The 27,071-nt window shown below is 44.5% G+C and overlaps 1 protein-coding gene across 1 annotated transcript in view; it reads left to right on the top strand.

Annotated features, from left to right (window-relative positions):
• The first annotated feature begins 319 nt into the window (after positions 1-319).
• esrrb (estrogen-related receptor beta) overlaps positions 320-27,071 on the top strand; it is a 37,916-nt gene continuing 11,164 nt past the window's right edge. Inside the window, exons 1-6 of the mRNA XM_069661455.1 lie at positions 320-514; positions 4,142-4,210; positions 13,106-13,515; positions 19,392-19,517; positions 25,158-25,268; positions 25,707-25,868. Of these exons, the coding sequence (XP_069517556.1) occupies positions 465-514; positions 4,142-4,210; positions 13,106-13,515; positions 19,392-19,517; positions 25,158-25,268; positions 25,707-25,868 (928 nt within the window). The 5' untranslated portion in view covers positions 320-464. The remainder of the gene's footprint in view (positions 515-4,141; positions 4,211-13,105; positions 13,516-19,391; positions 19,518-25,157; positions 25,269-25,706; positions 25,869-27,071) is intronic.

The following is a 27,071-nucleotide window of genomic DNA, read 5'->3' on the forward strand; positions in this document are numbered from 1 at the left end:
TCCCGACCATGGAAAGAGTCATTCCTCTCGCTCGCGCTCTCATGCTCTCTCCATCTTAGCGCTCATCCCGCTGCTGCTGCTCCTGCTGCCTGCGCTTCTCTCTCTCTCTCTCTTTCTCTCTCTCTCTTTCTCTCTCACCCCCTTTACCTCGCTGTCTATCTGTCCCTCCCCCCTTCACTCTCTCCCTCTCTCTCTCTCTGTCACACACACACTTAGACACACACACACTCTTTCTCTCTCCAACACATATATACATAAACACACACATGCTCACACACACACGCGCGCGCCCACTCGATCCATCAGAGCCCAACATACCTGTGCAGGCTGGGGGGAGCGGTGCTGGAGGGGCTTTTCGGCAGCGTTGTCTCTGAGGGTGCTGCGCTATCATTTGGGGAAGAAGCGGGTCTCAGTTGTTTCCTCTTTCCTCTTCCTCTCACTCCTGGAATGCTAAAACTGGACTGATGGACATTTCAGAACTTTGTCTTCCAGACCCTCTCAGCTATCATAACCAGTAGGTGCACCTTGTTTCTGTATTTCCACTTTTTAACCCCTCTGTTGTGATGCACTTTCTTTCCCGTCTTCTTCTTCTTTGAACAGTGCCTGCTCTAGTTTTGTTTCTTGAACCCTTCTAGTCTACGCACTGAACTTTTTTCTCTTAGCAGTAATGTACTTTTCTCTCTCCGTACACCCTCTCACTCCTACCCACACTCTTAAACATGCACTTTCTCTCGCTCATTGTTTTAAGGGCTCTTAAATCATGCAGGATTTGACAGTACAGAGCAACAGGGCAGGTGCAACTGTGCAGCGTGTGTGCATGTGTGTGTAGATTTATTGTGCGAGCACGTCATGTATGCCAGTCTTTTTAAATTTCACTCAGAGCATGGCCGATTGATTTAGCCCGTGTGTGTTTTCCCCCTAAAGAAGTCGGGGCTGCTGTCCAGTCGGGTTAGGAGGTTGTTTGCTGATGGCTTTGTTCCTAGATCGGGCCGCACAGGGAGAATGGGGAATTATGTTTTAGGGAGATGAGATTAATGCGAATCCGTAGAATCGGAGAGGATAAATTACACACTGTAATATTTGTAGTCAGAGAGAGAGGGATGAAAGGACCCTGTAACCCTCGGTGAGCTGGCAGCTCTGTCCCAGGCAGCGGCTCACGAGGCTGCTGCTTAGACAGACCCAGGCTGCTGGGACAGCCTGAGCTCACACTACCTAACACACTTTAACTTTCTAAATCCATCGCTAACTTATATTTCATAATATAAAAACAAAACATACGAGGAAAGGAATATTAACATGTTTTATTTTCTATTGGAAAGAGTTTAGTGGTATGATATTAATGAACTGACCTGAATGACTTTCTGAAACCACAGACTGAAACATAAGGCTTGTGTAAAAATGTGCTTAAATTTATAAAACATTTTCTCTCATATTTATTATATTCCTTTATATTTTCAAAAGATAGAATCGATAAAGTAAACTACATATAAAACTGAGGATTTTGTAAAACAAATCACGTTTAAAGAAATTAAAATAGCCTGTTACAGCTCGATACATCAGAGCATCAAACTATTTCAATGTCAACAGTTTAATTCAAATTGTGCGTTTGTCATTTCCCCAATTAAGTGTTATTATTACTGAATTTTTGTGTAGATACCATAATAAGGAGGTAATTTTTTTTCTAAATTAATTAGATTTTAAAGCAATGTTTAAAGCAAAAAGAAAGATATCACGAAAGAGAAATGAATCGAGTGTCAGGTTACAGAGCTGAATCCTGTCAGTGTTTATTTCTTTACTTGACCCACCTGTTTAAAGATCATCTTTACTTTAGGCTGAAATATCTGCAAATTCAAAAAAGTCCCTCCAAAAAAATCTGTTAATTTCTTACACATATGTGCAGCAATCTCTTTTTTTCCACCTCATTAAAAAGAATTTACACGTTCACTTCTCTCCCTGTTACACTTTAATACAAAACTACACACTGAGCAGTAACAGAGGGGCTGCTTCTGTAACACGTCAGGTGTTGTACGTTCAAGTGTATTCATTGTTTTCAGTTTAATAAGTCTTCCCTAAATTGAAAGGAAAAACTTCAATAATTAATATTAACAACACTCCACCAAGTGCTGTGTTTGTATTATAAAAATAGTTAATACATGATTTTCACATAAAGAAATAATTTTTCCTACAAATATTCTGTCCCACACATTTCCTATCATATTCATCACAACAAAGATAAACATTATTAAACTTTGGATCATTTAATTTATGTTACAAAACATTTCTTTAAAATCTTTCCAGTTGCTTTATTCAACTTTTCCGGTGTTCAGGCAAAATTCAGACGAGTATTTTAATTTTTTATTTTACACTCAGCTGTTTGAAACTATTTATCATATATAAAAAAATATACTCCTTAAATTGTACATGCAGAATATTGTTCAATGACATATTACAATAAATATTTATGTTAATTTGTTCTTTTTTCATAAACACTACAGTTACACAGTGACATATTGCAACATTATTATGTTTGGTGAAGATATGCACTGATTTCAGCTGTGAATTTAATAGAATAAAATACAGATTAATATTTAACAACAATCTGCTCAAAATAACGGTTTTATCTTTTTGCCCCACGTTCATAAATTGACCTTATTTTAGAAACATTTCATGTCACGGTAAAAGAATGTTTCAAAGCTGACATGTGAACAGGTGTTCAGTGGAACAGAGAGTGACTCACTCTACATGTGTTATCATAAAGTGTTTCATTATAAAACCTTTTTCTTTTACAAGTAATAACAGTAAATGAGCATTTCACTAATAACATATGTAGTTATGTGTGGTGTCTCTCCAGCATCAGCCTGAGTGTGCTGTATATGTAGGGCCAGCAGTGGCTCTCTCCTGCTAATTGTTCAGCGGTATTTGCAGCCCCTCACTGTGGGCTGGATGTGGCGCTGATGCCTGGTTGAGAGGATTAGTGGGACGTATGTGCTTCATGTAATTAGCACAGCACTGTTGTGGAATCACTGTAGTAATACACTCAATAGATTGACCCGAGGGGCAGCGTCACTGCCTGGGAGTCAGAGGGAAACAGAGTTTTGCCTACAGAAAAGAGACACACACCTCAAAACAGGTTTAACTTTTATTCCACGAATTTAATCCAAATTACAAAACAGAAAGTCAAGCTCAAATTGTCGGTGTTAAGCCCATTACCCTCATCCTTTTCTCTACTTTTCCCTGGTTCGTTTGAGTCTAAATGCCGCCTGGCTCATGCAGCGAGACGAGTCATTTACTGTGCGAGTCTGACAGGCTTGTTGTTGATCATCTATTGCAGTGGCAGTTCGCGCCACTCAGAAGTCAGCCAATGCAGAGGATTGTCAGTTTGAGTTCCCCCGTGCTCGCTAGAAAACACACACAGAGTCTGAGCGGCAGTGAATTGAGATGTGACTTCTCTCTGCTTCTAAATGTTCCATCAACACCCTCGCTTTCCTTAAGCCCTGGCAGAGCCACTGCTATAAACTAACTAGGCTATCCAATTTCCCTTCATGAAATAAGAGCTTTTTAATGTATTTCTTCAGAGAAGTTAGCACACAATGATGAATTAGATTTCAATTTATTTGACTTCATTCCCAGCTTGCTGCATTAGAGCCTGCAAACACCCATCTCCAGCAGCCCGTCCGCTTCATTCTTATTAGGTTTCAGAAAACAAGGCGAGGGAATTGCATTAGTGTATCTTAAGTTAAAAGCTCTTTGCTCTTTGACCAAGTGTTTCATTGTTATTGGGTTAATCAGATTTTTGCTGTCTTCATGGAGATGCTATCGCAGGCTAGAGGCAGTGGTGGGTAACCAAAGCAGCCGTGCACAGACACTATCCAGATGGGATCAGCTTACGGTAATTTGGTTTCAGAATACATTACCAGAAGAGGCTCCTGGCCGAGAATGGCCGTCCCGCGACGCGAGCCAGGAGCTGGTGGCCTCTGTAGCTGCAGCTCCAGGAAACCAACCTGTCCCGCTCCCACCCTCCTCATCTCCCCGAGCGTTTAGGAGGCGTTGGGATAAAAAAAATGTGCCTTTTTAAGAAAAGCTAATGTTTTCAAATTCAGTCTGTCACCCCATTCTAAATACTTCCTTCTTGTACCAACAGGGCTTTGTTGTCCAATTCATTAGAGAGATTCCTGAGTCCACTGGCCACGCTGGAGCCCTCTCATTTCTGGTATCTAGTATCATTACTTTCACTGTAAATATGTCACTCAGCTCAGGCTGAGCGGGGGGAGGGTGGAGCATGTTGTCCCTCTCCAGGCCAAATGGGGATGCAGAGTATATTGACACTCTGGATGTTCACTGTTCTGTAGCTTCAGAGGTATCTGGGTTCATACTCCTTAGGCTGGCACATTAAACTCACTTACTCATTTGTAGTGGGGCTTTATTCCCCAGGCAGTTAACTGGGAAAATGAGAGTAAGAAAAGCATGCACCATCTAAACCTGTGCTGTCCTATAACTTCTTAATTTCACATTTTATTTGCTTTTGCATAAATATCAGTATAAAATGTTACTTTCTGATATTGTCTTATAACATTTCCTCTCTTGAGCCTCATCTGACGCCCGGCCTTTAAACCAGCCAATGATTAGCGTCACTGCCTTTTCGGCCATTTCACCACATCCACCCGCACTGAAACCACCACCCGTCACCACACGCGTCCCTTCTGATTTCTCATCCATTGTAACCTTGGACACCTCCACCGCAGCAGTGTGAGAATCTGTTTAAAAATAACCAGGTCCATTAGTCTAGAAGGATAATGCTAGCCTACGTGGGCTCTCATGCCCTTGTGGCAGCAGAGTGCTATCACTGACACGGTGCGTCAGCACTTCTTCCTGTTGCTCCAACATTGAAGGGCTTCTCCTCATTTACACACACATGCACGCATGCCTGTACACACACTTAAACACACACACACATATACTGTCTAAATCACAGAAGTTGAGGAAATTAACTGAGTCACAAAATGAGCTGTTATCATAGCAACACTTGACAAAATGCTGAAAAGGCAAAGTGGTAAATTAGCTGCAAGAAAACATGAAGTTTTTCTCCGACAATACAGTGTGACGTGTTTCCCTGTAGATATGAATGCTCACTACAGTGCTGCTGCGTTTCTTCCACTCTATCCTAAATGAAGTGGAGGGAAAAATCTAGGTCCACTAATTCTCACTCGGTAAGAAAATGTGATGTAAGCTGGGTAACTATATGGGTGTTTATCAGGGAAGGCTATTGGTATTGAACGGCCAGTTGTTTGAAGGTTATGTTTCGGAGCAGTAATTGAAATGCAAAATAACATTAGGATCGATGGTTAGCTTTGTTTATTTATGAAATCAATATTGAAACCGTCCGTCACAGTCGCAGCTCTGATTCCCACTGACAGCTTCACCAAGTCTCCTGCACACGGCCGGGGTGAGCCTTGCACCCATCACTGCTTTTAGGACAAACACTTTTTTCCCCCTCGTCACTCTTTTGGAAAAGCTGGGGTTAAATGTTTCGGGCTCGCACGTTACAACACACAGACCATTGTACACTTCACTGTAAATGTGCACACAGCATCAGTTTTTACATTAGCTATGTTCTGGGTGTGTCTGTGAGAGAGAGAGAGCTCTACTATCACTCGTCCCTGATTCGCCCCAGGCAAGTAGATGTGACCAATAACCAGCCATTAACATGGCAGTGCACAGACAGGCAGCCACTACAGGCCTAGTTTCTCTGCGCTGGATAGGAATGATTATTGATGCGTGTGTTTCTCTTGACCCACATCAATTATACATTGGTCATTGTACAGAAATTCCCCTTTATTTGAATTTTAAGTTAGAAAAATTCTTCTATTCTTATTATTGTCCTCATCTTTATAGAGAAATCAGAGCAGCAGATTTGGCGGTGTGATTTTTCTCACTTAAAACATGGCCAGTTAACAGTTTTTGATGGTGGTTCATGTTTAAATCTGTGCCATCAAGACCCCAGAAGTGCCCTGATCAAAATCTTCTCTGTATTTTGAATACGAAAGAAATTTAAAATCAAATAGAAACAGCTTTATTAATCACAGCTTTATCAACAATTTGTTTGTGTCATGTCTTAATTTAGAACTTAACTCTTGTGATACAATCATTTATCGGCTAACTGACAGATTTGTTAGTGTAAAAGTGTGTGCGTGTGTGTGTGTTCCTTCTTGCTCGCCTGCCTTCACATTATACAACTGTGTGCTTTAGTGTGTATTTGGCTGTTGGTCACAAAACATGCTCACATTAAAAAGCCTCTTTATGAGACCACCCCCACAGCGCTCAGTGCGATCCAGTAGTCACATTGAGTGTCTGGTTGTTGAACCTGCCACTCGGAGGGTCCCTCCCTCCCCTCCCTCCCCTCCCTCCCTCCCCTCCCGGTACGTCCGGTGACACCAGACGTGCCGAACGCTGAAATGTATGTTTAGATTGCCCCCTGAAGGAGACGCATTAATTCAAGAAATATCCCCAAAGTTTAATTATTCCTGAATGGTGTGGTGGTGGACACTGCCGTATAAATCAGTTAGGCCCACCCGCCTTTTTATTACCGGCACTATTTATGGGGAATGTGTGGCAGCTGGTGGAGATGAGCCTGTAAAAAGCTAGAGGCGATTGCTATGACTGTGTCTGCTGCTGTGGCAGACTGTCATACAAACACTGTTTTGAGCTGCATCAGTTCTTTTTGGAACTGCTTGAATTTTGCACTACAAAAAAAATATTTCAATGATAGAAATCAGGCGCAGTTTTTGACATTATAATGATGTTGTATTCTGCATGTAATTCTATTCTTACCTCGCGTGAACCTGTACAAGCATTTACACATCTGATTGCATTTAAATGATCCTGAGCAGCTGATGATCCTGCTAATATCGGCCTGCTCATTTTACTTTGTATATATTTGTGTGTTTGTCTGTTTATATTTGGCTCGTCTTGTTATGAAGAGATGATGAAGGCAGGACGCACTCTTTGTTTTTAGCAGGTAGAGTTCCCCCCTAAACAAGGACGGCCTATCAGAAGAAGATTAATGAAGTAATTTCATGCATGGCTCTATGCCTCCGTCCTCCTGTACGCACAGTCACTGTGTCTAAACCTGTCATTTACACTGCACTGTGTTAAATGGCCTTAACCCTTTATAATAATATTTCTGTTTGTGACACACACTCACACAAAAATAACACGCAACACAATCAACATTTATTTCACATCTTTTCTCTGTGTGTGACGCTGAACAGGGAGGCATGACTTGCGCTCATTTAAAATTTTTGTGCTCAAGTTTCCATCATTCATATTTTATAATCCCCCCCTCTTTATTTTACATAAGGAACCCTCCTGAGAGGACGTGAGAGGTGTGCTGTGGTTGATATCTGCTGGCTTTCCGCATAATTTATGGCAGTTAAACAAAACCTCGCCTTAAAACAGGATTTTTACGACTTATTCCTATAAATTTAGATCTGCGCAGGTCAGACTGAATCTTTGAGTCATTTCCTCTAACTCTTTTATTAATATGATTATGTTACACTCTTGAATTCAAGGAAAACATCACTGTTAATAAGTGGATGAAATCATAAGGTAACTCGTGATATACTCAATATAGGTTAATGACAACATCATGATGTAGAGATTCTGTGATAAACAACATTCATTTGTGATGCATCATACATCGGTGTATCTGAAGAGGAAAACATACTTAAAAAGCCAAATTAAGTATTTTTATTTTTTATGTAAAATTCTTTACAGCAAACAAAATGAAGATTAAAATTGTGTCATTTTAGTTACATATTCACGTTTTGCACTCATATTAAAAAACAGTCAAAGAGCTCAAAGCTGTCATGAAGCTAACAGTCCAAAAGAAGACTCTACCTCTGCCTCAGTGTTTTGTGATATTGGTGCCAGAGTATCAGTTACGTATCACCAGGTTGAGTCTGATGTCATCACCCACACCAGCTTTCTTGCGTCTGCTTTAGAGGGGATTTTAAAACACAAAACCTTGATAATAACAAACTTATTTTAAGGTTGATTTTTGCAGTATAGTCCGATAATTACTTTTTTTAATTATCACGAGCCATTGTAAATGTATGTTGTTAAATTACACCATGGCCATGCCACATAATGGATGTAATGGAAACTAATCTTTTCTAATGAAAAAGGCAGAATTAGAAATTTGATCCCAAACGTCCCGCGCGGCCGACTCGACTTATCTCTGCACTTCTTTTTTTTTTCATACAGTATGATGAGCTGTCTAATTCTGCAGGGGGCTTCCCCACTGGGTCCTCATATGATTGTTAACTCTTTGCTCCCCACAGCGGGAAGTTTAGACGGCAGACGACTCTCTCACATCCCCCACTGACAGGAGCTCTATCATTAGCCATTTGCCTCTCTCAACATCCTGAACTCAGCCTCTTATAAGAACCAGATCTGCCCAGAGCGGCCCAGACAGTTTACGTCAGACAAACAGCAGCGCCTGTATCACAAGAGGCCCCTCTCTTTCCTGCCAGCAGCATCTCTAGAACAGGAAGGAGCACGAAGGGGGATCAATAGATGTGATCTGCTTCTTGGCCTGCGCTATCTCGTGGTGCCGCTGGAGCATGGGGCTCATGTTGTCGTAGTGGAGTGAGCTCATGGCTTTATAAAGACTACAGTGACATCGCTGTGGAGCAGCTAAATATAATCCTCTGCTGGAGACTGAAAAACTTAATTGCCCAGGCCGCAGAGCAGCTCACCCCCCCCTCCCCAGTGGTAACCCTGCACGAGCCCCGAGCCTACGGACTATTGATCCGGGGCCCTCGCTCTCCATCGGTACGATAAACACAGATCTCTCTCGGCCTCCTCTCTCTCTCTTTCCCTCACGTATCGCTTACTTTGTCTTTCCCTCTTTTCCTGTTTTTCTGTCTCCTCCACTTCCCCTTTTGTTTGCCTCCATAGATCTGCACGTCATAAATCTCTGTCAGCTTCTCCTGACTGTCTGGCATATCCGTTAATAAAGAGGCCCCTCCCTTCCCTTCAGGTCCACCCCCGCCCCTCTCTGTGCCCGAGCTGGACTAATGAATGAGAAACTCCAAAATTAGGGGCCTCTCCCTCACAGATTAGAATGGGTCCCTATGGAGAGCCGGGCTTGCCTCCAACCAAACCACAGCCGACCCCCTCTCTGCCATATTTCCATCTTTCATATTCTGTCTACCACGCTAACACACAAGCCCCCAGAGTGTTTTTGCCCCTTATTCCCCTGATGCTCTTTAACCAGGACCAAGTTATACAGAGGGTGCTGCTCACTAAGAGTTATATTTTGGAATCTTTATTCCCTCTTTTCCCGAAGGCCACCTGAGTTTACATTTCCTCCTGTGAGGACACACACCGCGCACCCTCGGTGGCATACACACCGCTGCATGCGTTTCTGTGACTTTAGTTGGGCTGTGCAGAATTTGAGCGTTGTGTCCGCTCTCCCAAAAATGACTCGGTGGCTGTGTGTTGGAGCGGTAAGAGGTGGCAGTGGCCCCTGGAGGGAGAGGTCAGCGTGGCAGCTGCCAGTGGGCTCTGGCGGTGGCGGGGAGGCTGAGCCGGGCTGAGAGGAGGTCTGTCAGGAGCTAATTGAGTTCGTCCTACCAGCGCTGACTCTGGGGCCAGTGGCTTATCAGGCCACATCGCCCGGGGCCCTCCAGACAGATCTGCCCCTACTGGGGCATCTGATATCAGCATCACCCTGCCTGCAGATGTCAACCCCCACCTCCTCCGCCCCCCCCCCCCCCGCCTTCCCCTCCACTTACCCAGTCTGATCAGGTAGCTGGGATGTGACACTCTGGGATGAGGTTAGCAAATGTTAGAAAATGGTGTTTTTGGCATCCGGTGGCCTTGAGAGTGAAAAGGACATCAGGAATTTACTCAGTGTTTGAGCTGAGCCTGTAGCACAGGTCTGTGCTTTTGATTTACACATGAAACAGGGAGAGCTGTAGTCACCCAGAGAACAGCGGAGGACGTCTGTGTCCTCCTGAAGGGAGCAGGAAGCTCTCAGCAGGAATACGTACAAATTGGCTCAATTAGATCCTTAATGTACTGCCTTCTTACGACGGTGTTCGAGAGTTTTCGCTTGCAGGCGAGGGAAGTGTCGAGACGTGAGAGAACGAGCGCTCCTCGGTTCTCCTCTCGGATGTGGAGGAACAGCGAGTGTGAGACGAGCTGCCAGATCATTAGGCCAGCTAATCCCGGTCACAGCAGCACCGGTGGAATGATATTAGGGATCTGAAATGCTGTTAGGGGGGCCAGGTGGAATCAGATTAAAACCAAACTGCGCAGTGTGCGTTTGCGGGCCCATAACCCACTACTCAGCATGAATTTTGATCGGTACAAAGGGAACAAAAGGAGGAGGAACAGAGAGAGAAAAGGAGAGGGGGAGAGATACTGTATCTTAGACGAGCAGCGCTCCTTTGGGCAGCCAGGCAGCAGAATTCGAAATGCTCTTACCTTGAGGAAGGAAGGAAGACAGAACTATAGATTTTACAGCATCAAGCCGACCCTCTCCTGTCGGCTCTGTCTGAATAGCATACAAGCTAATTAGCACCTGCCCCACATATTGAATTATTTATTACAACTATTGCTGCTGTCAGACTATTTAATGTCCATAATTCATTTTTCCATACAATGGTATTTATAGATTTAAATTGGACCTGTCCCATTAGAGATTACTAATATTTATAGAAATATTTTAGACTGTTTGATTAATTCGCCAGGTTCAAGTGGTTAGTATTCCCTCAGTATCATTAATCAATATATGCAGGCTGGTTAAAAACATAAGCATAGCAGTGGTATAATGTGTCATAGCAGAATGAGTTAAGGGGGATTCTAGCCAGCACATTTATTATAAATGACCACATAGAGCTGGAGGGGAAACAGTTAAGACACTTATGCAATTATGCTAAGTGTCACCCTGAAGGTGGCCTTTGAACCGGGGTTAAGCTTACTCTGAATTTGTGAAATAAAAGCTAAATGGAGCCATCTTGGGCTCCTGCGTTTTAATATATAGCCTTTAATAAGCCAAGTGCAGGTGCCCTATCGCACAGGTGCACATATCCATCTGAAACAGAGAACATAAAGCAGATGAACACAGAGCCGTGCATTAATTTATGGGGATGCAATCTGCATTCATTATCAAGCGCGGCAAGTTCTATTTTAGAAAGGCATGAAATGGATTCACGTTTTCAATTTCTGTCTGCAAGGACGTTTAAGAGCACAAGCGGGTGATTTTTAAAACAGCAAATCTGAATAACCGCCGCTGATGCCATCAGGAGGATTATTTTTTCCCTCGTTTTAATCAAGACATCCTGAAAGGAAAAACTGTAAATAGAAGGATTTTTCTCCTACACAACAATAGTTTTTATAGTGGAGGCTTTATATTGCAAGAAGAATTCCAGAAGTGCTCCGGCAAAGGGCTTATTCCACAAGGTCACCGGCTTTAACAGGGGGCATTTTTTATTATTTATTTTAGCCGTTAACCTTTTTGTGAATTTCCAGAAGTGGTAGTCACCTGGAGCTCCGATGAATATACATGACAGCAGGAAGGGAAACCTGGGAATGAGATTTAATTTGACACGCTGACCCCCATCTCCACGGGCCCAGGAAGCCTGGGTGAGAAAATAAGGTTGACCCACTGACCCCTGGGCCTGAACCTCTCTGTCACCCACCCTCACAATTAAATCAGCCTCAGAGAGCAAGAGGCAGTCCGGCCAAGCGAGTGGGGACGTAGCCGAGGCCTCTCGTTTCCTGTTTCCTCAGACAGACAGACATCGTCCAATCAGGCAGATAGAGCCCCCGCTCCCCGTGCTGATGGCAAACTGACATGTCAAATATGTAAACATTACCATTAGTTGGCAATATGCTAATGGAGCTAATGTGCTAAGGCACAACTTGGGCTGTCTAGCTGCCACTCAGTAGGAGCCCCTGTGTCTGAATTTGCATAAGCCATGCAAGGCTCAATTTTGTTAATGCAGGCAAGTGCAGGTGACCTTTCACCCCCTCCGTGGTGCCTAATGCAAAGAGATGTGTGTGTATGTAAGTGTGTGACCTCGCCTTGACCCTAAGAGGTCACTATGTCTACATTGCATCCCCAACACATTGAGTTATCCTCCTCTACCAGTCCAACTCTTCAGTTCACTCTATTTGCAGACCAAGTTTTCCTCTCGTTCTCCTCGCGTGAGTTAAAGGTTACAGAGCGGAGTCTGAAAAAGATGTCTCTGTGCAGGGACGGCTTCAGAGTGCATTTTGTGGCCACCGCTCAAAGGCTGCACTTTAGTCTGCACACGTTACAGCATCATATTGCATGTACTCCAAAATACAGTTATTAGGCAGACAGTGAAAAAGTCAATATCTTGCCTTCATGTTTCCTTTTGGTTGACTGCTGACTCAAGGAGACAAGCCAAGGTCCATTCTGCTCTCTAAACTATGGAGATGCTCCTGACTTGATGCGCTCTGTTTGTCTGTGTGCACTTGCCTGTTAAGTTATTTGAGTGCTCTGTCTCTCTCTCTCTTTCTATCCTTCCCTGTCTCTCGCTCTCTTTTCACTTTCCTTTCTTTCTGTGTATTTGTATTGTGAGGGCATGTGTGTAACTATGTGTGGACATGATGTGTGTATATTTACTGATGCCATAGCGTGTGGCTTAATGAAGCACTAAGGATCCTCAGTCTGGCTCAGTGGTTTTTAGAGAAGGTTTGGACACTTGGAAAGACATACAAAACAGACGCATGACAATAGTAGATATGCAACATGTTTAAATGTGATCCGGCTGATACATTATGACACATGAATACAAGCAGTACATCACGGCCTGTCTTTCATTCACCATAGGAACTTGAACACAACGTGTAGTTTAAGTGAAAGAGCATTAGTGTTGTAAGTGACATGACTTGTTGCAGGACAATTACATTTTGTACTTACTGTCAATCCAGTAATTTGCTGTTTAGGCATTTATGTCCCTCCACTGGTTGATGAGATTCATTTCTAGTCTCTGAAGACCTCCACTAATCATTTTCCTCTTCTCCTCCCCCTTCCCCATCCACCCTCCCCCTCCGTCTCCCACCCCAGGCTGCTGAATAGAATGGCCGCTGATGACCGGCACCTACCCTCCAGTTGTGGGTCCTACATCAAGACGGAGCCGTCCAGTCCCTCCTCAGTCATCGACACGGTCAGCCACCACAGCCCCAGCGGCAACTCGGACGCCAGCGGCGGCTATGTCAGCACCATGAACAGCCACTCCAACGGCCTGGACTCTCCACCCATGTTCACCCCCAACGGGCTCGGGGCCGGCTCCTGCCGCAAGCGCTACGACGACTGCTCCAGCACCATCATGGAGGACTCGTCCATAAAGTGCGAATACATGTTGAACTCCCTCCCCAAGAGGCTGTGCCTGGTCTGTGGAGATATAGCCTCGGGGTATCACTATGGGGTGGCCTCTTGTGAGGCCTGCAAAGCCTTTTTTAAAAGGACAATACAAGGTATTTTCCCCCTCTCAATACAAGATATTTCATCCCATGTTGCCGCATCACCAGACATAAAAACACCCTCCATACAAGACACCTTTGGCCTCAGTACAACACTGAAACATACTCAGTGCAAGCGATTTACTATGTAAAAAAAAATCACTGGAGTGTGGAAGATGTTTGCTCTGCCTCCTGAGAGCTGCACCAGCCATTAGGAAATGTTCAATACGTAAATACTACAGGATGGAATCAGAAAATATGAAAACTTACTCACTGATTTTAAATAACTAAACATTTAATGTGGATTGTCCTGGATTTAAAGGAAAAAACAGACACGAGACAGATCAATAGTGTAGGTATTATTCTCTCATCTGTCATGGTAGGTGGTGTACAGTGGACATGACATCATCACTCAGAGGTCAGATTTGGGGGAGTGTCGGGGCCGTTTGCCCAGATGCCTCCGGGGGGGGCTCAGAAAAAAAAATCTTTATTATTCCCGTCCTGTTTTGTGTTTGTGTGTTTATGTGTGTGTGTGTGCAGGGGGGCCTGTGTGTGATTGGCTATCTGCGAGGCATGATGTATCACAGCTTCTCATTAGAGAGGCAATGAAAGGCCCCCTGCTGTGAAACTGTGCGCTCTGCTCCAGATTAATCAGGAAGACGGAGATATTGTTGAGCCTGTAAAAAAAAAAAGTATCTGCACAACAGGCACAGCTGCCCAGGTCTAAGCTCTGCCGGCTTAGCGGGGGGATACATGCAGAGGATAAATAGATACAAAAGGTAAACTGAGCCAAACGGTTGGAGTCTGGTGGGATGAGTAAGAGAAGAAGAAATATAGGAATTTGATTTAAACTTAGTCAGACGTCTTTTATCCTCTGCTTTCTGCACATGTTTATCCATAAAAGATTGCAGGTATTATATGGAGAGCAGGCTGTCCGTCTGGATGATAGGTGTTGATTTTGGACCTTACAGCCCTATCAGCTTTAGACAGTCTATGTACCTTTTGCAGGCAAACAAAAGCATTAGGCCAAATCCTGCTGTTTACCCATGCTGCCATCAGCAATCCTGTCTGTTGACAAAAGATGAACATTTTCTCTCAAGTAACATAACTGGGCCTTTGTCCGCTCACTAAAAGTACACTGACGGCAACACAATGGAACAGAAAAGAGGCACCGGGGGAAGAAAGAGACGTCTTAAGTGGAGCAATGGCCCAAACAATTAAGAGAAAGGTACATGGTGGAGAAAAAAGAAAGCTCCTCTTTTTTCCCCTCCTCACTCTGCATTGTCGATTTGAAATCCCTCTCTTTCTCTTCTTGGAGGGCTGCCTGTAATGGAGCTAATCTGCCGTCGTTTGTCCGAGCCACAGGAGTTTTGTCAATAACAATCAGCGTTTGGAAAGTGTAATTAAGGCCGAGGCTTTTCATTAGGAAGAAGGGAGGGGGCCGTCTCCAGGGACGGGCATGCCAATTAGAAACTCAGGCACGCGTCGCCGGGTAATTTCAGGGAAAGGAGGGGAAAAAAACCCAGGACTTCTTTAGATTGGAGAGGGACCCTGCTGCTCTTTCAGAGGAGAGGAGGAGAGGCTTAATGGCATAATAATCAGACAGGGGTCCCAGGCAGAGAAGGCAGGAGGACACTGGGACTTTTTTTTGGAGGGGGGCGGGTAAAAGCTTCCCAAATGATAAAAGAAACACATGCAGGATTGCTGGAGGAAAATGAGGGCGGTAAAAAACGGGATGTAGAGCCCTTGAAAGAACGAGAGGGTGCCGTAGATGAGAACTGATTAATTAAAGGAATAACGAGGCAGTCAAGGGTGGAGTGTGAGACGGCCCTCTCTAATGAGAGGAAAACAAAGGAGCTGTCTTTCCCGGCCCTTTATCACATTGTTCTGTAGCTCTCAGGGCAAACAACATGCTAAGTTAATGTTCACCATGTACAGGACTGTTTCTTTATCACCTTGTGCTCACCTTGTGCTCACCTTGTGTAACTCTGTGATACTGCAGCTCAGTCATGATGGGAAATTTGTAGTTGTTTTTAGATATTGAAATATAATTTAGTTGTATTGAACATATTTTTGCTAAATTTTGGGCGTCTATTCACTGAAAGATGTTGAGTCTTTGTTCCACTTCTGCACTTCTTCAGCCGATGCCCTTTCCTTTTCAACAGAAGCGGTTGGAAAATCCATCTTCTGTCACCTATTCATCCAGTAGAAAGCCCCTTGAACTCTTACGTGGAGATAGTTACATTAGTCAAGGCCAGGCCCAAATTAATGTCAACCTGGATCTCCATCCATCCCAGAAGTACCCCTGTTCTCAGTGCTCCCTAATCACCCCCCCCGCTCCTGCACCTCTCCTGCCCCACCAATCAAAAACATAAATCTCTTATTGAACCGTGTTTTCTTCCCATTTTGAACCCACGTGTAAAATTGCTTGAAAACCAACTGAACTCAGTGGCCCCGCTTTTATATGAAGTAATAGACCTTGACAGTAAGCCTGTAAAAGTCAGTTTAGATTTTGATGAGAAATACCTGCCATTTTACTGTAATTTACTTACAAGACCTGACTTTCCCCTCTGTGCCCTGGCATGGGTCCTGAAAAGCCATAAAATAGATTGAGACAGATACTTATCAAGAGAAGAAGGAGGGAAATCTTTTTCTTCTCCCTTCACTCTGTAATGTTATTGGTAACCATACCGTAACCTCTCTGAAGACAGATAAACCCCAGCATGGCCCTCGGGTTAAAGGGGTAAGCTTCATCTCTGAGAGTGAAACTGGACATACTTTCACTCCACAAGCCAGGATGTCCAGGGTCCTTTTTTAAATGACAAGGGTACCGAAATACATGTAATAGGTGCGCCTGTTTGATTCTACGGCAGCTAAAATATCCTGTTTAAACCCGTGCTAGTGCAACTTTTGTTTTCTTTTAACCTCTTATCTTGTTCATTGCATTGTACTTAAGTTTATTTCACACAAGCTGGTTTAGTTATGTTTAAATAATAATGTTTATTAGCCTCCAAGGGCCGATTTTTTGGTAAATGAGACAAGAAAATATCATTTGTTAACACAAAGACAAGAAATCAACATAAAAATAAGGCCTACATCGTACACTTTAATACCTATTCTCTTTAAAGTAAAGATTAAAAAGAATAAACATAATGTTCTATAATAAATTATGAAAAAAATCATTTTAAATAATAATAGCAGAATAAAAGTAGAGGCTTTTTGCCAACGTAGCTACAAACATTACAAAATATTTACCAGATTTTCTTATTACATGCTCTACAGTGTTTGCATGTATATTAAAGGACATATAATCAATTTTGAAATCAGAGCAAGTTCTAATATTGTAGCTTTTGGAGGTGTAGCTAAATTAAACCTTCACTACAACATGTCTTAGATATTTGTCTTCTTTCGTCACCGCTCCCCGAGGAGGTCAGAGCTTACTGCGCTTTAGACCAGCTAAGAGGCGTTAGTCGTGTTTTGAAGTGGGACTTACTGTTTGTGTACTGTCACTGAAATACTCCCTCTCCTAAATAGAAACCAAATGTAGGGATGAGAAATTAGTTAATCCCCCCTCCTCTCTGCGCTGAGCTAAGAGAAGCCCCCTCTGACAGAACATCAGACGCACGGGGAGCTCGACGGGACAGGTGGACGCAGCAGTGTGTGAGCGCGTGTTTGTTTTTGTTTCTGGAGTGTGTGATATCAAAGGGCTCACTCTCTCAGTTAGGCACCAGGTGTGGTTTGTGCACGTGCACTCCCGAGAAAGGGAGGGGAAAGGGGCGAGTAAAACGCCCCCATAAACAACACATCCTCAGGGACACACAGGGTCAACTGTGCCGGGTTGGGCCGAGCATGCATACCCACAAGATAGCATGCTACATTGGCTCTTTTTGAATGATTAAATAAAGTGAATACGATGAGAAGGTTTAAAATCAATCCCTACGTTCTTTTTAAAGGTATTTACGTGGTAATTGGTTAGTGTATAATGGGAACGCAAACCAAAAAGGCCTGAGTGAATTGATTCCTGCGCAGGGTGCCACTGATTGCCTCCTCCCAGCATATGGGAAATGGATAGGATTATTATGGTCTGGCTCTGCTAAGACAACAGAGAAAACAGGCAGAGGAAAGACAATCAGAGCTCATCAGCCGCTTCCCTCACACCTTTATTTACCCCAATCCCGAAGAGATGAGCAGAATTAGCATAATGATTTCTTACCCAGATATAAGGAGGAATTTCTAATTATTTATAACATCTTGGGACCCTCCACTTGATCTGTCCAATAATGTTAACATAATTGCATAAGTTGTCAAAGGATGTCGGAGGGTTAGTGGGGAGGGGGATGCCGGTGGAATATTACACAGCTTTCTGTTTCTCTGTACAGAAATGTGGAGCGAGGGTCAGAGCTGAGGAGCAGCTACAGGATGTTGGCATGCAATCCTAATGGGCTTCTGTCTGTCGGTTCACACAATGCAACGTATAAAGAAGCTCTTTTCCTGCACAGAATATCTGTGTTTAATCATTTAGACAGAAAGCATATTTGCTGACATGTATGCACAGTTATTTTAGTAGTAATATATCAAGGCAATAATCATGATTAAATGTGATTTTATTTCTCTGCAGTAACGATGGCATGATCTCTGGGTTAAAAGAAAAGTTAAGACAAGTACCAATGTCAAAAGCTTTAAAGCTGAAAGCCCATCCAGAACGAGGATGATTCAAATTCCTGGGCTGAAGCGACCATTACATTGAAACCCTTTATTGAAACCCCTGAATACAGTAAAATGTAGGGAATCAGACGGAAGCGGACGAGCTGCCTCACATATCTGCCCTTTCTGTTGCTAATGCTAGAGCAGAGCTCTTTTATTGTGCAGCAATGAAACTCTTTTTCATTGCTCCGTCCTGGAATCAGACGCTGCAGCTGAATAATGCATAAGGCCTCTTGCCTGTACACTATGTAAATAGTCAACAATGGCAACAGTGGTAACAACAGGTTTGGGTCTGCAGGAGTATTATGTAAAGTGGTCGGGGGCAGCGTGTCTGGCTCTCCAGCCTGCTATTGAGGCTGTGGCAGGCCCCTCTGAGCGCAGGGGGGACGCGGCCCTCGCCCGGGGCCCGGAGGGGACACGCGCAGAATTAATGAGGCCAATTTAGTGTTGGACCAGGGTGGCGTCTACTGATGGGTCCTGAAGGACTACTGTAGCTGTACCTCCCACCTCCACCCCTTTTACCTCTTACTCCAGCTTCTCCTCTTGCTGTGGCCCTCGGTGCTGTAAGGTCCTGTACTCGCTGGAGAACACCTGAGCCACCTGCACACTGCAGAAATGGATTCTATAGGAATCTGTATGATTAACAAGTGCCCACGCCTGGTTGGCGAAAGATGATTTATGATAGACCTGGAGTACACACTGGTGGTTATTACACCAGTAGCTGCACCACATTTACCAGTATATTCACTGTAGTGTCAGGTAAAATGCCTCTAACTCTTATTCCACACAGTATTCGAATAATTCCACAACACTGCATTTTAAAGGGGGGGTATTATGCTAATTTCAAGCTTCATATTTCACTCTGTGATACCTGTAAAGTAGCTTAGCATAATTTACAGTTTAAAAAACTCCTCATTTTTCTCACACTGGTGTTCTGTGCAGGCCCTCATACAGCTTCTGCCTGAAACGACTCAGTCAGCTCTGTCCCTTTAAGAAACCCCGCCCCTACAAGCCTGCTTTCTTCTGATTGGCCAGCTCATCCAACATGCTTTTACCTACAGATTTGAAACTTCACCCACGTTTACGATGGCCATCCAACATTAATATAAACTGTGTGTCTTAAAATGTGAAACAGCATAATACCCCCCTCTTTAAGTATAATGTCATCGTCTTCTTCTCCTCCTCAGGTAACATAGAATACAGCTGTCCTGCCACAAATGAGTGTGAGATCACAAAACGGAGACGCAAATCATGTCAGGCTTGTCGCTTCATGAAATGCCTCAAAGTGGGGATGCTCAAAGAAGGTAAGAAGAGTAAGAACATTTTTATTATTCTTGCACCCACAAATACACATACTGTTAGATTAGATTTTTAACATGTATGCATATAAAGAAAACCACTGCCAGTGTAATAAAACATCCTCAAACACTAATTCTCATTAAAGCCGTTTGAACTCGCAGGCTGCTTCAGTAATGAGTCACACAGTATTTCTCTTCCACCAGCCCTGAGTAAGACACACATACAACCGGTCAACAGTTCCCAGCCCCCCTGTCCTCCCCCTTCCTACACAGCAGTAAATAATGTGCAGTTGAGCTGGGGACAGGAATATGCTGAATAGGTTGATCCTGCCGTCTGAGTAATAGAAATGTAACAGTATTCCTGCTGGAGAGGCTCAGGCCGGGTCCCTGAGCACACGCTAGGCACGGTCTCAGCTCTCCCCGGCATATTGATCCACTAAATGTTTTCCGAACATCTCAGCTCTCTTCCTGTGGATGCTTTTTTAAAGTCACGCCAGCAGGGAATTCAGTGACAATTAAACATGCTTCCGATGGATTTGTCTGGCCGGGTTTTTCCCCCCCCTTCCCTATTGCCAGGGACTTCTGAGCCCCCTGAGACCCCGAGGCTTGGCTTCTTTTCCGGGGGGGGGGACACCTATCCGTTCTCCCTCACCCCGTAAGATGCATTCTCCCCTGCCTCTCTCTGTCTCTGTCTCACTTGTTGGTTGCTCCAGAAAGGCCAGACAAATGAATAATGAAAGATATGTGGCTTGGGGGTGAAGTGGCGGTGTAATATTTATTCAAGCCTCCCCTGGGAGTAGCTCAGAGACTCTGTAAGGAAACGTGTTTTCCTCAAGTGCTGATGAGAATGGGTCAGGTAGCACTTATGTTGTGCAAAGTATGATTGTCCCTCATGGTTATACAGAGGAATAAATACACTCTGGAATTCTGTAATAACTTTAAAGTCAAACTCTGTTCAGCATATATATATTCCACCATTATTCCTCCCGTTATTCACTGCAGAGCAGGATTTATGGATGCATATATATCCAGTCGCCACCTGAAGCCAGAGTCACCGCCCGTATGGATCTCGGCACAGTAACAGAATCCCCTGGACCGCATGCAGCCAGATAAAGCTGGAGTGCCAGAAAGACAGAGTAATCGCATTACTATCTAATGAAAAATTTATGCCAATATATCATCTTGGAGAATAAGAGACTACAAAAATATGTAGCCGTGGCTATAAATGAATGACCAGTGTCAGGTCGGAGTAAAAGGAGTGTAAAACTCAAATATGCAGAGTTGGGCTAAGCCTCAGCTTCTAATGCACACTTCTGTGTATTCAGCACATTCACAGAATAAGACTCCTCTTTGAAACAGCGGCCATCATCACCACACTGACACCATTGTACTTATTGAAGTCTTGCGCAGGTGTTGTCATAAATCCCTCAAAAATAATTCCTCATGCTTGTGATGTTAAACGGGGGAGACAGGAAGTACATAAGTCCTACCTCGAGGCCCGGCTCTTTAAAGCGTCACCAAGACAAGTGGAAAAGAGAGACACATGCTCCGTGTCCACTGTAAGCCCTATGAAGCCGTCGGCTCAACGCCACGCTCGGGCCCGGGCTGCGGAGATGGCCACCGCTCATGTGACTGAGGTTGCCTCTTACTTTCATTACCGCAGAAAGGTCACATTGTGTCTCAATGGAAAATCGCCTAATTATAACTTTACAGCTCCTACAAGGTGCAGTGCTGCCCCCCAATGAGACAGAAGATTAAATCCACCTCTGTCTTTAAAATACAAGATTAGATATTAGAGTAAATTAATGTTTATACTTCCATAGGATATCATATCCACTGAGCAACCGCAGACGCAGGAAGAGGTGTGAGGAAAGCTGTCTTGGAAGATCAGCAGTCTGATTACAAGAGGCCGGCTTAAACCCTGTGTTGAGTCGCTGTACTTTCCCTTGACTGTATAAAGGAGGAAGTGATCAATAGAAGAATCAAATGTCAGGGGCAACAGGTTTTTCCTCTGATCAATGGAAACGGATCAGAGCTTAGAGCAGGAGAGAAGACAAGATACTTTTGAGAGATTACATTGACATCATTCAGTGGCAGCCACTTCCTTTCTCCCTCGCTCGCCGACACACAGACTCTTCCACGTGCACACCAGTGCAGAAAAAAATGTCTGTGAAGGTATCTTTATATTAATAAGACAATAGCTTTTTGTTCCATTGTCCTCAGTGTGTATCAGTGCTGTGTGTGAAGGTAGAAAGTATCCTCTCTTATTCTAGGAGCAAAGTGCGTCTCTGTCTGCGCTGATATACAATACACCTCTCATTGTTCAGCCGACTGGCATGCAAAGAACAACCACATCCCACAATAGCCCCGCCGTAGTCACATACACAACATACAGAACATACGCACAAACCACACTGCACTCATGTGAAGTCCCTGAAATACTAGACAGATAATGTTCACGTGTGATGCAGGCCGTGTGTACCAATACGCAGTTCCAAGACTAATACAGTCTGTTTCCAAGATACAATAATGGCACACAGGGAAGTAAAAATTATACACATTTTTTCTGAGGCCAAAATAACTTCTTTTTTTTTTACTATGTTGTAATTTTTACAAATCTAAAGTGTAGTTTTAAACACCGTTCAGTCTTTTCAATTAGCAGTACGAGCTGCTCACTTGGGATATTGTAGCTAACCTGTAAATGGAGTATGTGACAGGGGTGTCACTATGGCAGCCCCTGGGGTCAGCAGAAGGGGAGGGGGGGGCAATGCGTGACAATTTTTCCGCTACCCTCGCTCATCACCACTCGTGATCAAAAATGCTGCAACACACTTACAAGTATGCAAAGCTGGCAACAGGGGCCCTTTGAAATAGTGCTGACGGCAGTTTAGCGGGGCGTCTTCCTTGAAAGGCAAGGTTCACCATGCCTTGCCATGTGGCCTTCTGATTTTCCCAGCTAAAATAGGGTCCGCCTAAGCCCCCCTTGGCATTGCCAACCATCCCAGACATCCTGACACTTTCCCCAGGGAGAGACACCCAGAACAGGTGAGGGACTCAAAATAAGGGCCCCTACCACGGTCGGCCACACAAAGTGAGTGAAGACAGGCCCTTTTGTAGGAGTGTGCTTGGAAAGGGATTATTATTGTTTTTGGAGAGAAAGAGGAGCCCTAGGTCAGCTGGCCCCAGCCCCCACCCCGAGGCCTGTGCTAATCCGTGCACAAATGCCAGCCGCCTTGGCCAAAAGCCCTCTCCCCCTGCACCCTGCTTTGAAGAGATGATACCCGAGCTCTCCCACTGCTTCCCTCGCTGCTCTGCGTGGTGGCCCATAAAACAGTGAGATGACTTTTGATGAGGTGTAGTCGTCATCTTCGCACATTTATAACACACCTACTGTTTGCTTTGTCGGGACCCCTTAAAACTTCAGGGCGACACATGAACCTCACAAAGAGGCGGTCGTAGTGCCGGACAATCCGAGCGATCTATCTGCTCTTAATCACTCTCTCTACCTGTCTGCCTGTCTCTGGCCCTGCTGGACAGTAAAATGAGACAGGTTAGTGCCAAGCTTTAATTCCTGTCAGCATCTGTTAATTATGGCCAGGACTGTTCTAATTAAAAGAGGCACCCATCTACCTTCATCGCTGGCTTTACACCGGCTCACCCAGCCGCATGACTCAACCGGCAGAGAGGCTCACGGAAAGCAGAGGCGCAGCCACCTGGCAGAGTCGAGCTCATCGCCAGCGCCGGAAGAAACCGTAGAAAGGGGTGACATCACGTTTGACAATGAGAGGAATTTTCCATCCCGACAGTAACGGCAACATCTCAGCTGAATAGGAAAGTTTGAAGCACTTAAGCCTGAGCGACAAGAGGAGGATGTTTGAAGACTTTTCTCAAGATGCCTTCACAGAAAAAAGAATCTGTAAATGTTACACATAACAATGAAATTGTCCTGGTGTGTGCGTGCGTGTAAAGTAGAGGTATAGTTGCCTTCTGATGATTCCCTGATGCTTGCTGGGAAGGATGAGGCTCTGTTGGGAATTGGGGGTAATTAGGTTAGTGGGTTGTCAGTGTCAGGAAATTGAAAGACAATCCTAATCAGATTTGTGTTTCTTGGGAATCAAATCATTTATATAAGTAGAAGAAATCTCTATTCTTCAGATACATTATGATACACTTTGATACATGCGTGGGTGTGAGGGGTAGACGCCTTTGTCATGTAAGATAAGTGTTGAAAATTAGGAAGATATTTTGCATAAATCCTCTTTGTTAAATGAAGGCCAGCACTTCTCTCCTACATCATCTGATTTTGCTTCCCACCCACCGCTCTCCGTGCGACCTCCAATCACAGCGCATGGGACGCATCCAAACTCATCCCCTCCAAGAGCACTCGCTGATGGGCAAATTGTATTAGGCTCATTTGCAGTGGCCACACAAAGCCCAGGTTTGACACCGTCCTCCCTGTTATAAAGTGATGAAATCATCAAGGAAGTGCTCTGGCTGCGGGTGTTTTGTTCACCCAGAGGACGCGGGCGGCTGACAAATTAACTCCTCCTCCACCGCGAGCGTTTCATTGAGCCTTTCCTCATCCCCCCCTTTAGTATTAAATTTGTTTGGGGTGTTACATTATGCATACAAGGTAAATTGAAGGGATTCTCCCTCTTGACAGGATTAAGATATCAGGGATATTTAGGCTGTAAGGTAGCAGCGGGGATGGGTGATAGAAATGTTTGCATACAATTGCATTAAATAACCAAACACCTGCCCGGTGGTATCACATAAATAGAAGAGTGTAGATGAAATATTTTAACTATGTTGAAAATTAATAGAAAAGAAAAGACATCCAAATGGAAACAGTCTTATCAAATAATGAGATAATAAATAACTTATGTTATGATGAGGCCGGTTTGACATTTACAGTATCAGTGTGCAACCTGGCCCTCTAGCTGTGGCTGGGGGCGATAAGGCCTCAGTGCTACTCCTGTGAAAGAGGGGTGAAATAAGGGTCTTTTATGGGAAAGCAATACCTAGTTATCTATCTGCAGCGTGACAGCGGAGGGTTTGTACAGTGTGTGGGGGGGGCTGTGTCTTTGCTAGGCTGGTTAAGTTTCTTTTTCTGGACAGCGAAGACCACACACCTGAGCTCTCTCTCTCTCACACACACACACACATAAGCAAAGCGGCATGTAGCTGGCAGCTAATTAGTATGCAGCCTGCCTCACCCCAAAAGCTAAATAATTAGAGGGCCAGTCTGTGAGATCATTGACCCTGCGTTAAATATTCATATGTTTAGACCTGCTCTGGGCTCAGCTGTGTCACAGTAGACCAGCCAGGCATGGACCACATATGGGAAGGCAGCCGTGCCTCTGACACATCCGCACACACACACACACACACACACACACACACACTTATGCCACTATGCAGTCCTTTTACAGTGCTTACACATAAGATAGTGTACTACTGCTTCCACACACACACTTATACATACATTTTTCATTAAAGTGTTACACATGGAGGATTTCTTTACTGCTATGTCTAACTGAAATGTACACACCTTTTTTTACTTTATTAATTTTCATGTATTTGATATCCCTTAAAATCCATTCTGTAAAAACGCACTCTCTTCATGTCATGTCCCTCCTGTCGTTTCTAACCCAGGGGTTCGTCTGGACCGCGTGCGAGGGGGCAGACAGAAGTACAAGCGGAGGCTGGACGCAGAAAACAACCCGTACCTGGGCTTGACGCTCCCACCTCCCACCAAAAAACCTTGTGAGTACTTCCCCGTCACTTGTCTCCCTCTGTCGCCGCTTCTCCTTTGCCAGGAGGTGAAACTGAGGCAGAGTCATCGGCATGTTCCTCTTTGTCTCCCCCATGTTTGGACGGCTACAGGTACACAGGTCAGAAATATAGGCCAGGTATAGCCCCAGTCAGGGCTGAATTATGAGAAGTCTATAAGCAGCAACAGCTCGAGGACACTTTCCACTCATATATTTGGTCCCACTCTCGTGCATTCTGTAGGGATAAGAGCTTTCAGTGCCTTCATTTCACTCATACAAATCCATCCCCCATCCATTAGTTTGCATAATAAAGGAGAGAGAGATTCTACCATGCTGTACCATTTTATGTGTCTTTTTATCAACACGTTGCATCATTGTGCCTCACTGATCTTTGACCCTTGACCCCACCTCCTTCCTCCTCTTCCCTCAGTGACAAAGATCGTGTCTCATCTGTTGGTGGCAGAGCCGGAGAAGATCTACGCCATGCCCGACCCCACCATGCCGGAGAGCGACATCAAGGCTCTGACCACGCTGTGCGACCTGGCTGACCGCGAGCTGGTGGTCATCATCGGCTGGGCCAAACACATCCCCGGTACGACTTATTTTTGCTTGCTTTTTAACCTCTCTGTTGTGTCTTATTTTTAAGCACTTTCCTCCAGTTGTATCTTCTTATCTCTTTCTCTGTCACGCACAGTCTGTACAAATAAACAAGCTCACACACGTAGCTAATTAATGACAGCAGCTCACACAGCCTCGGGGTGTGTGGACGATAGAGCGGAGTGCAAAACGGACATAGCTGCGCGAGACACAAATCAATAGAGTGCATCAAAAAACCCCTGCATTGAATAGAGAGGGGGACGGTGCCAATGTATGTTGTAATCACAAGGGAGATTCAGAACAAAGTTGGGGGCCTGCCCAATCACACAACACATCATATCACTCACACGCGCGCACACACATGAACGCACAGAAGCACAAGCACACACACACATTGAATTATTGATGGGCATAATCATGTTTCTTCCCTGCCCCATAGGCATTCTGATAGACGAGGTGTTAGGTTATAAGAGGCTGTTGAATTAAGGATACAGCGCCTCACGTCAGCAGAGATTTTGCTTCCTTCAAGAGTTTTCCTCTGATTTTGACAGAGAACACGTTGTTTAGACGCTCTTTTTTTTTTTTTTGCAAGCGAGGCAGATTCTCCTTGATCTTGAGCTTGACCCCCATAACTCTATAACATTACAGAGCTGCAGGGACGGAGGGGTACCAAACTAAATGAATGTGTCCCTCAGCGGCACCCCCGTAACCTCTTCTTCTCATCAGCATAACTCGGACAGGCACGGAGATGTCAGCGTGAGAGAAGTGTGCGACATCGCTACAGCCCTGACGCACACACACATATATTTAAAAGTGTGTGCATGCTTGGAGTCATATCCGTTAATTCAGATGATACATTTGTGAAATGGACTGTACCTGACCTCCCTCGAGCAGGTGCATTTAGTACTGAAAAGGTATTAGACTACTTCTCAGAAGGAGGGGTATTAATCAGGTACAGATCTGATAGTAAGGAGATTAGAGATGGATATGCTCCCAGCCCCTGGCCTCAGCCCCGGCCCCCCTTTGCGCGTCGAAACAGTTTGGATCCCTCCCCACGGGCCCTGCATGGTCAGCAGGCTGAGAGTTTAACAAGGAGCTTAGTCAGGACTGGATCACAGCTGACCCGATAACACACTCTCATCGTTGTGACCCAAAAATTACAGCAGCGTCGCAGCCGTGCGCAGAAATGCGACGTTAC

This window comes from Semicossyphus pulcher, unplaced genomic scaffold, assembly GCF_022749685.1.
Source record: "Semicossyphus pulcher isolate SPU_LCO1_2020_fin unplaced genomic scaffold, fSemPul1.0.p SCAF_14, whole genome shotgun sequence".
Classification (NCBI taxonomy): Eukaryota; Metazoa; Chordata; class Actinopteri; order Labriformes; family Labridae; genus Semicossyphus; species Semicossyphus pulcher.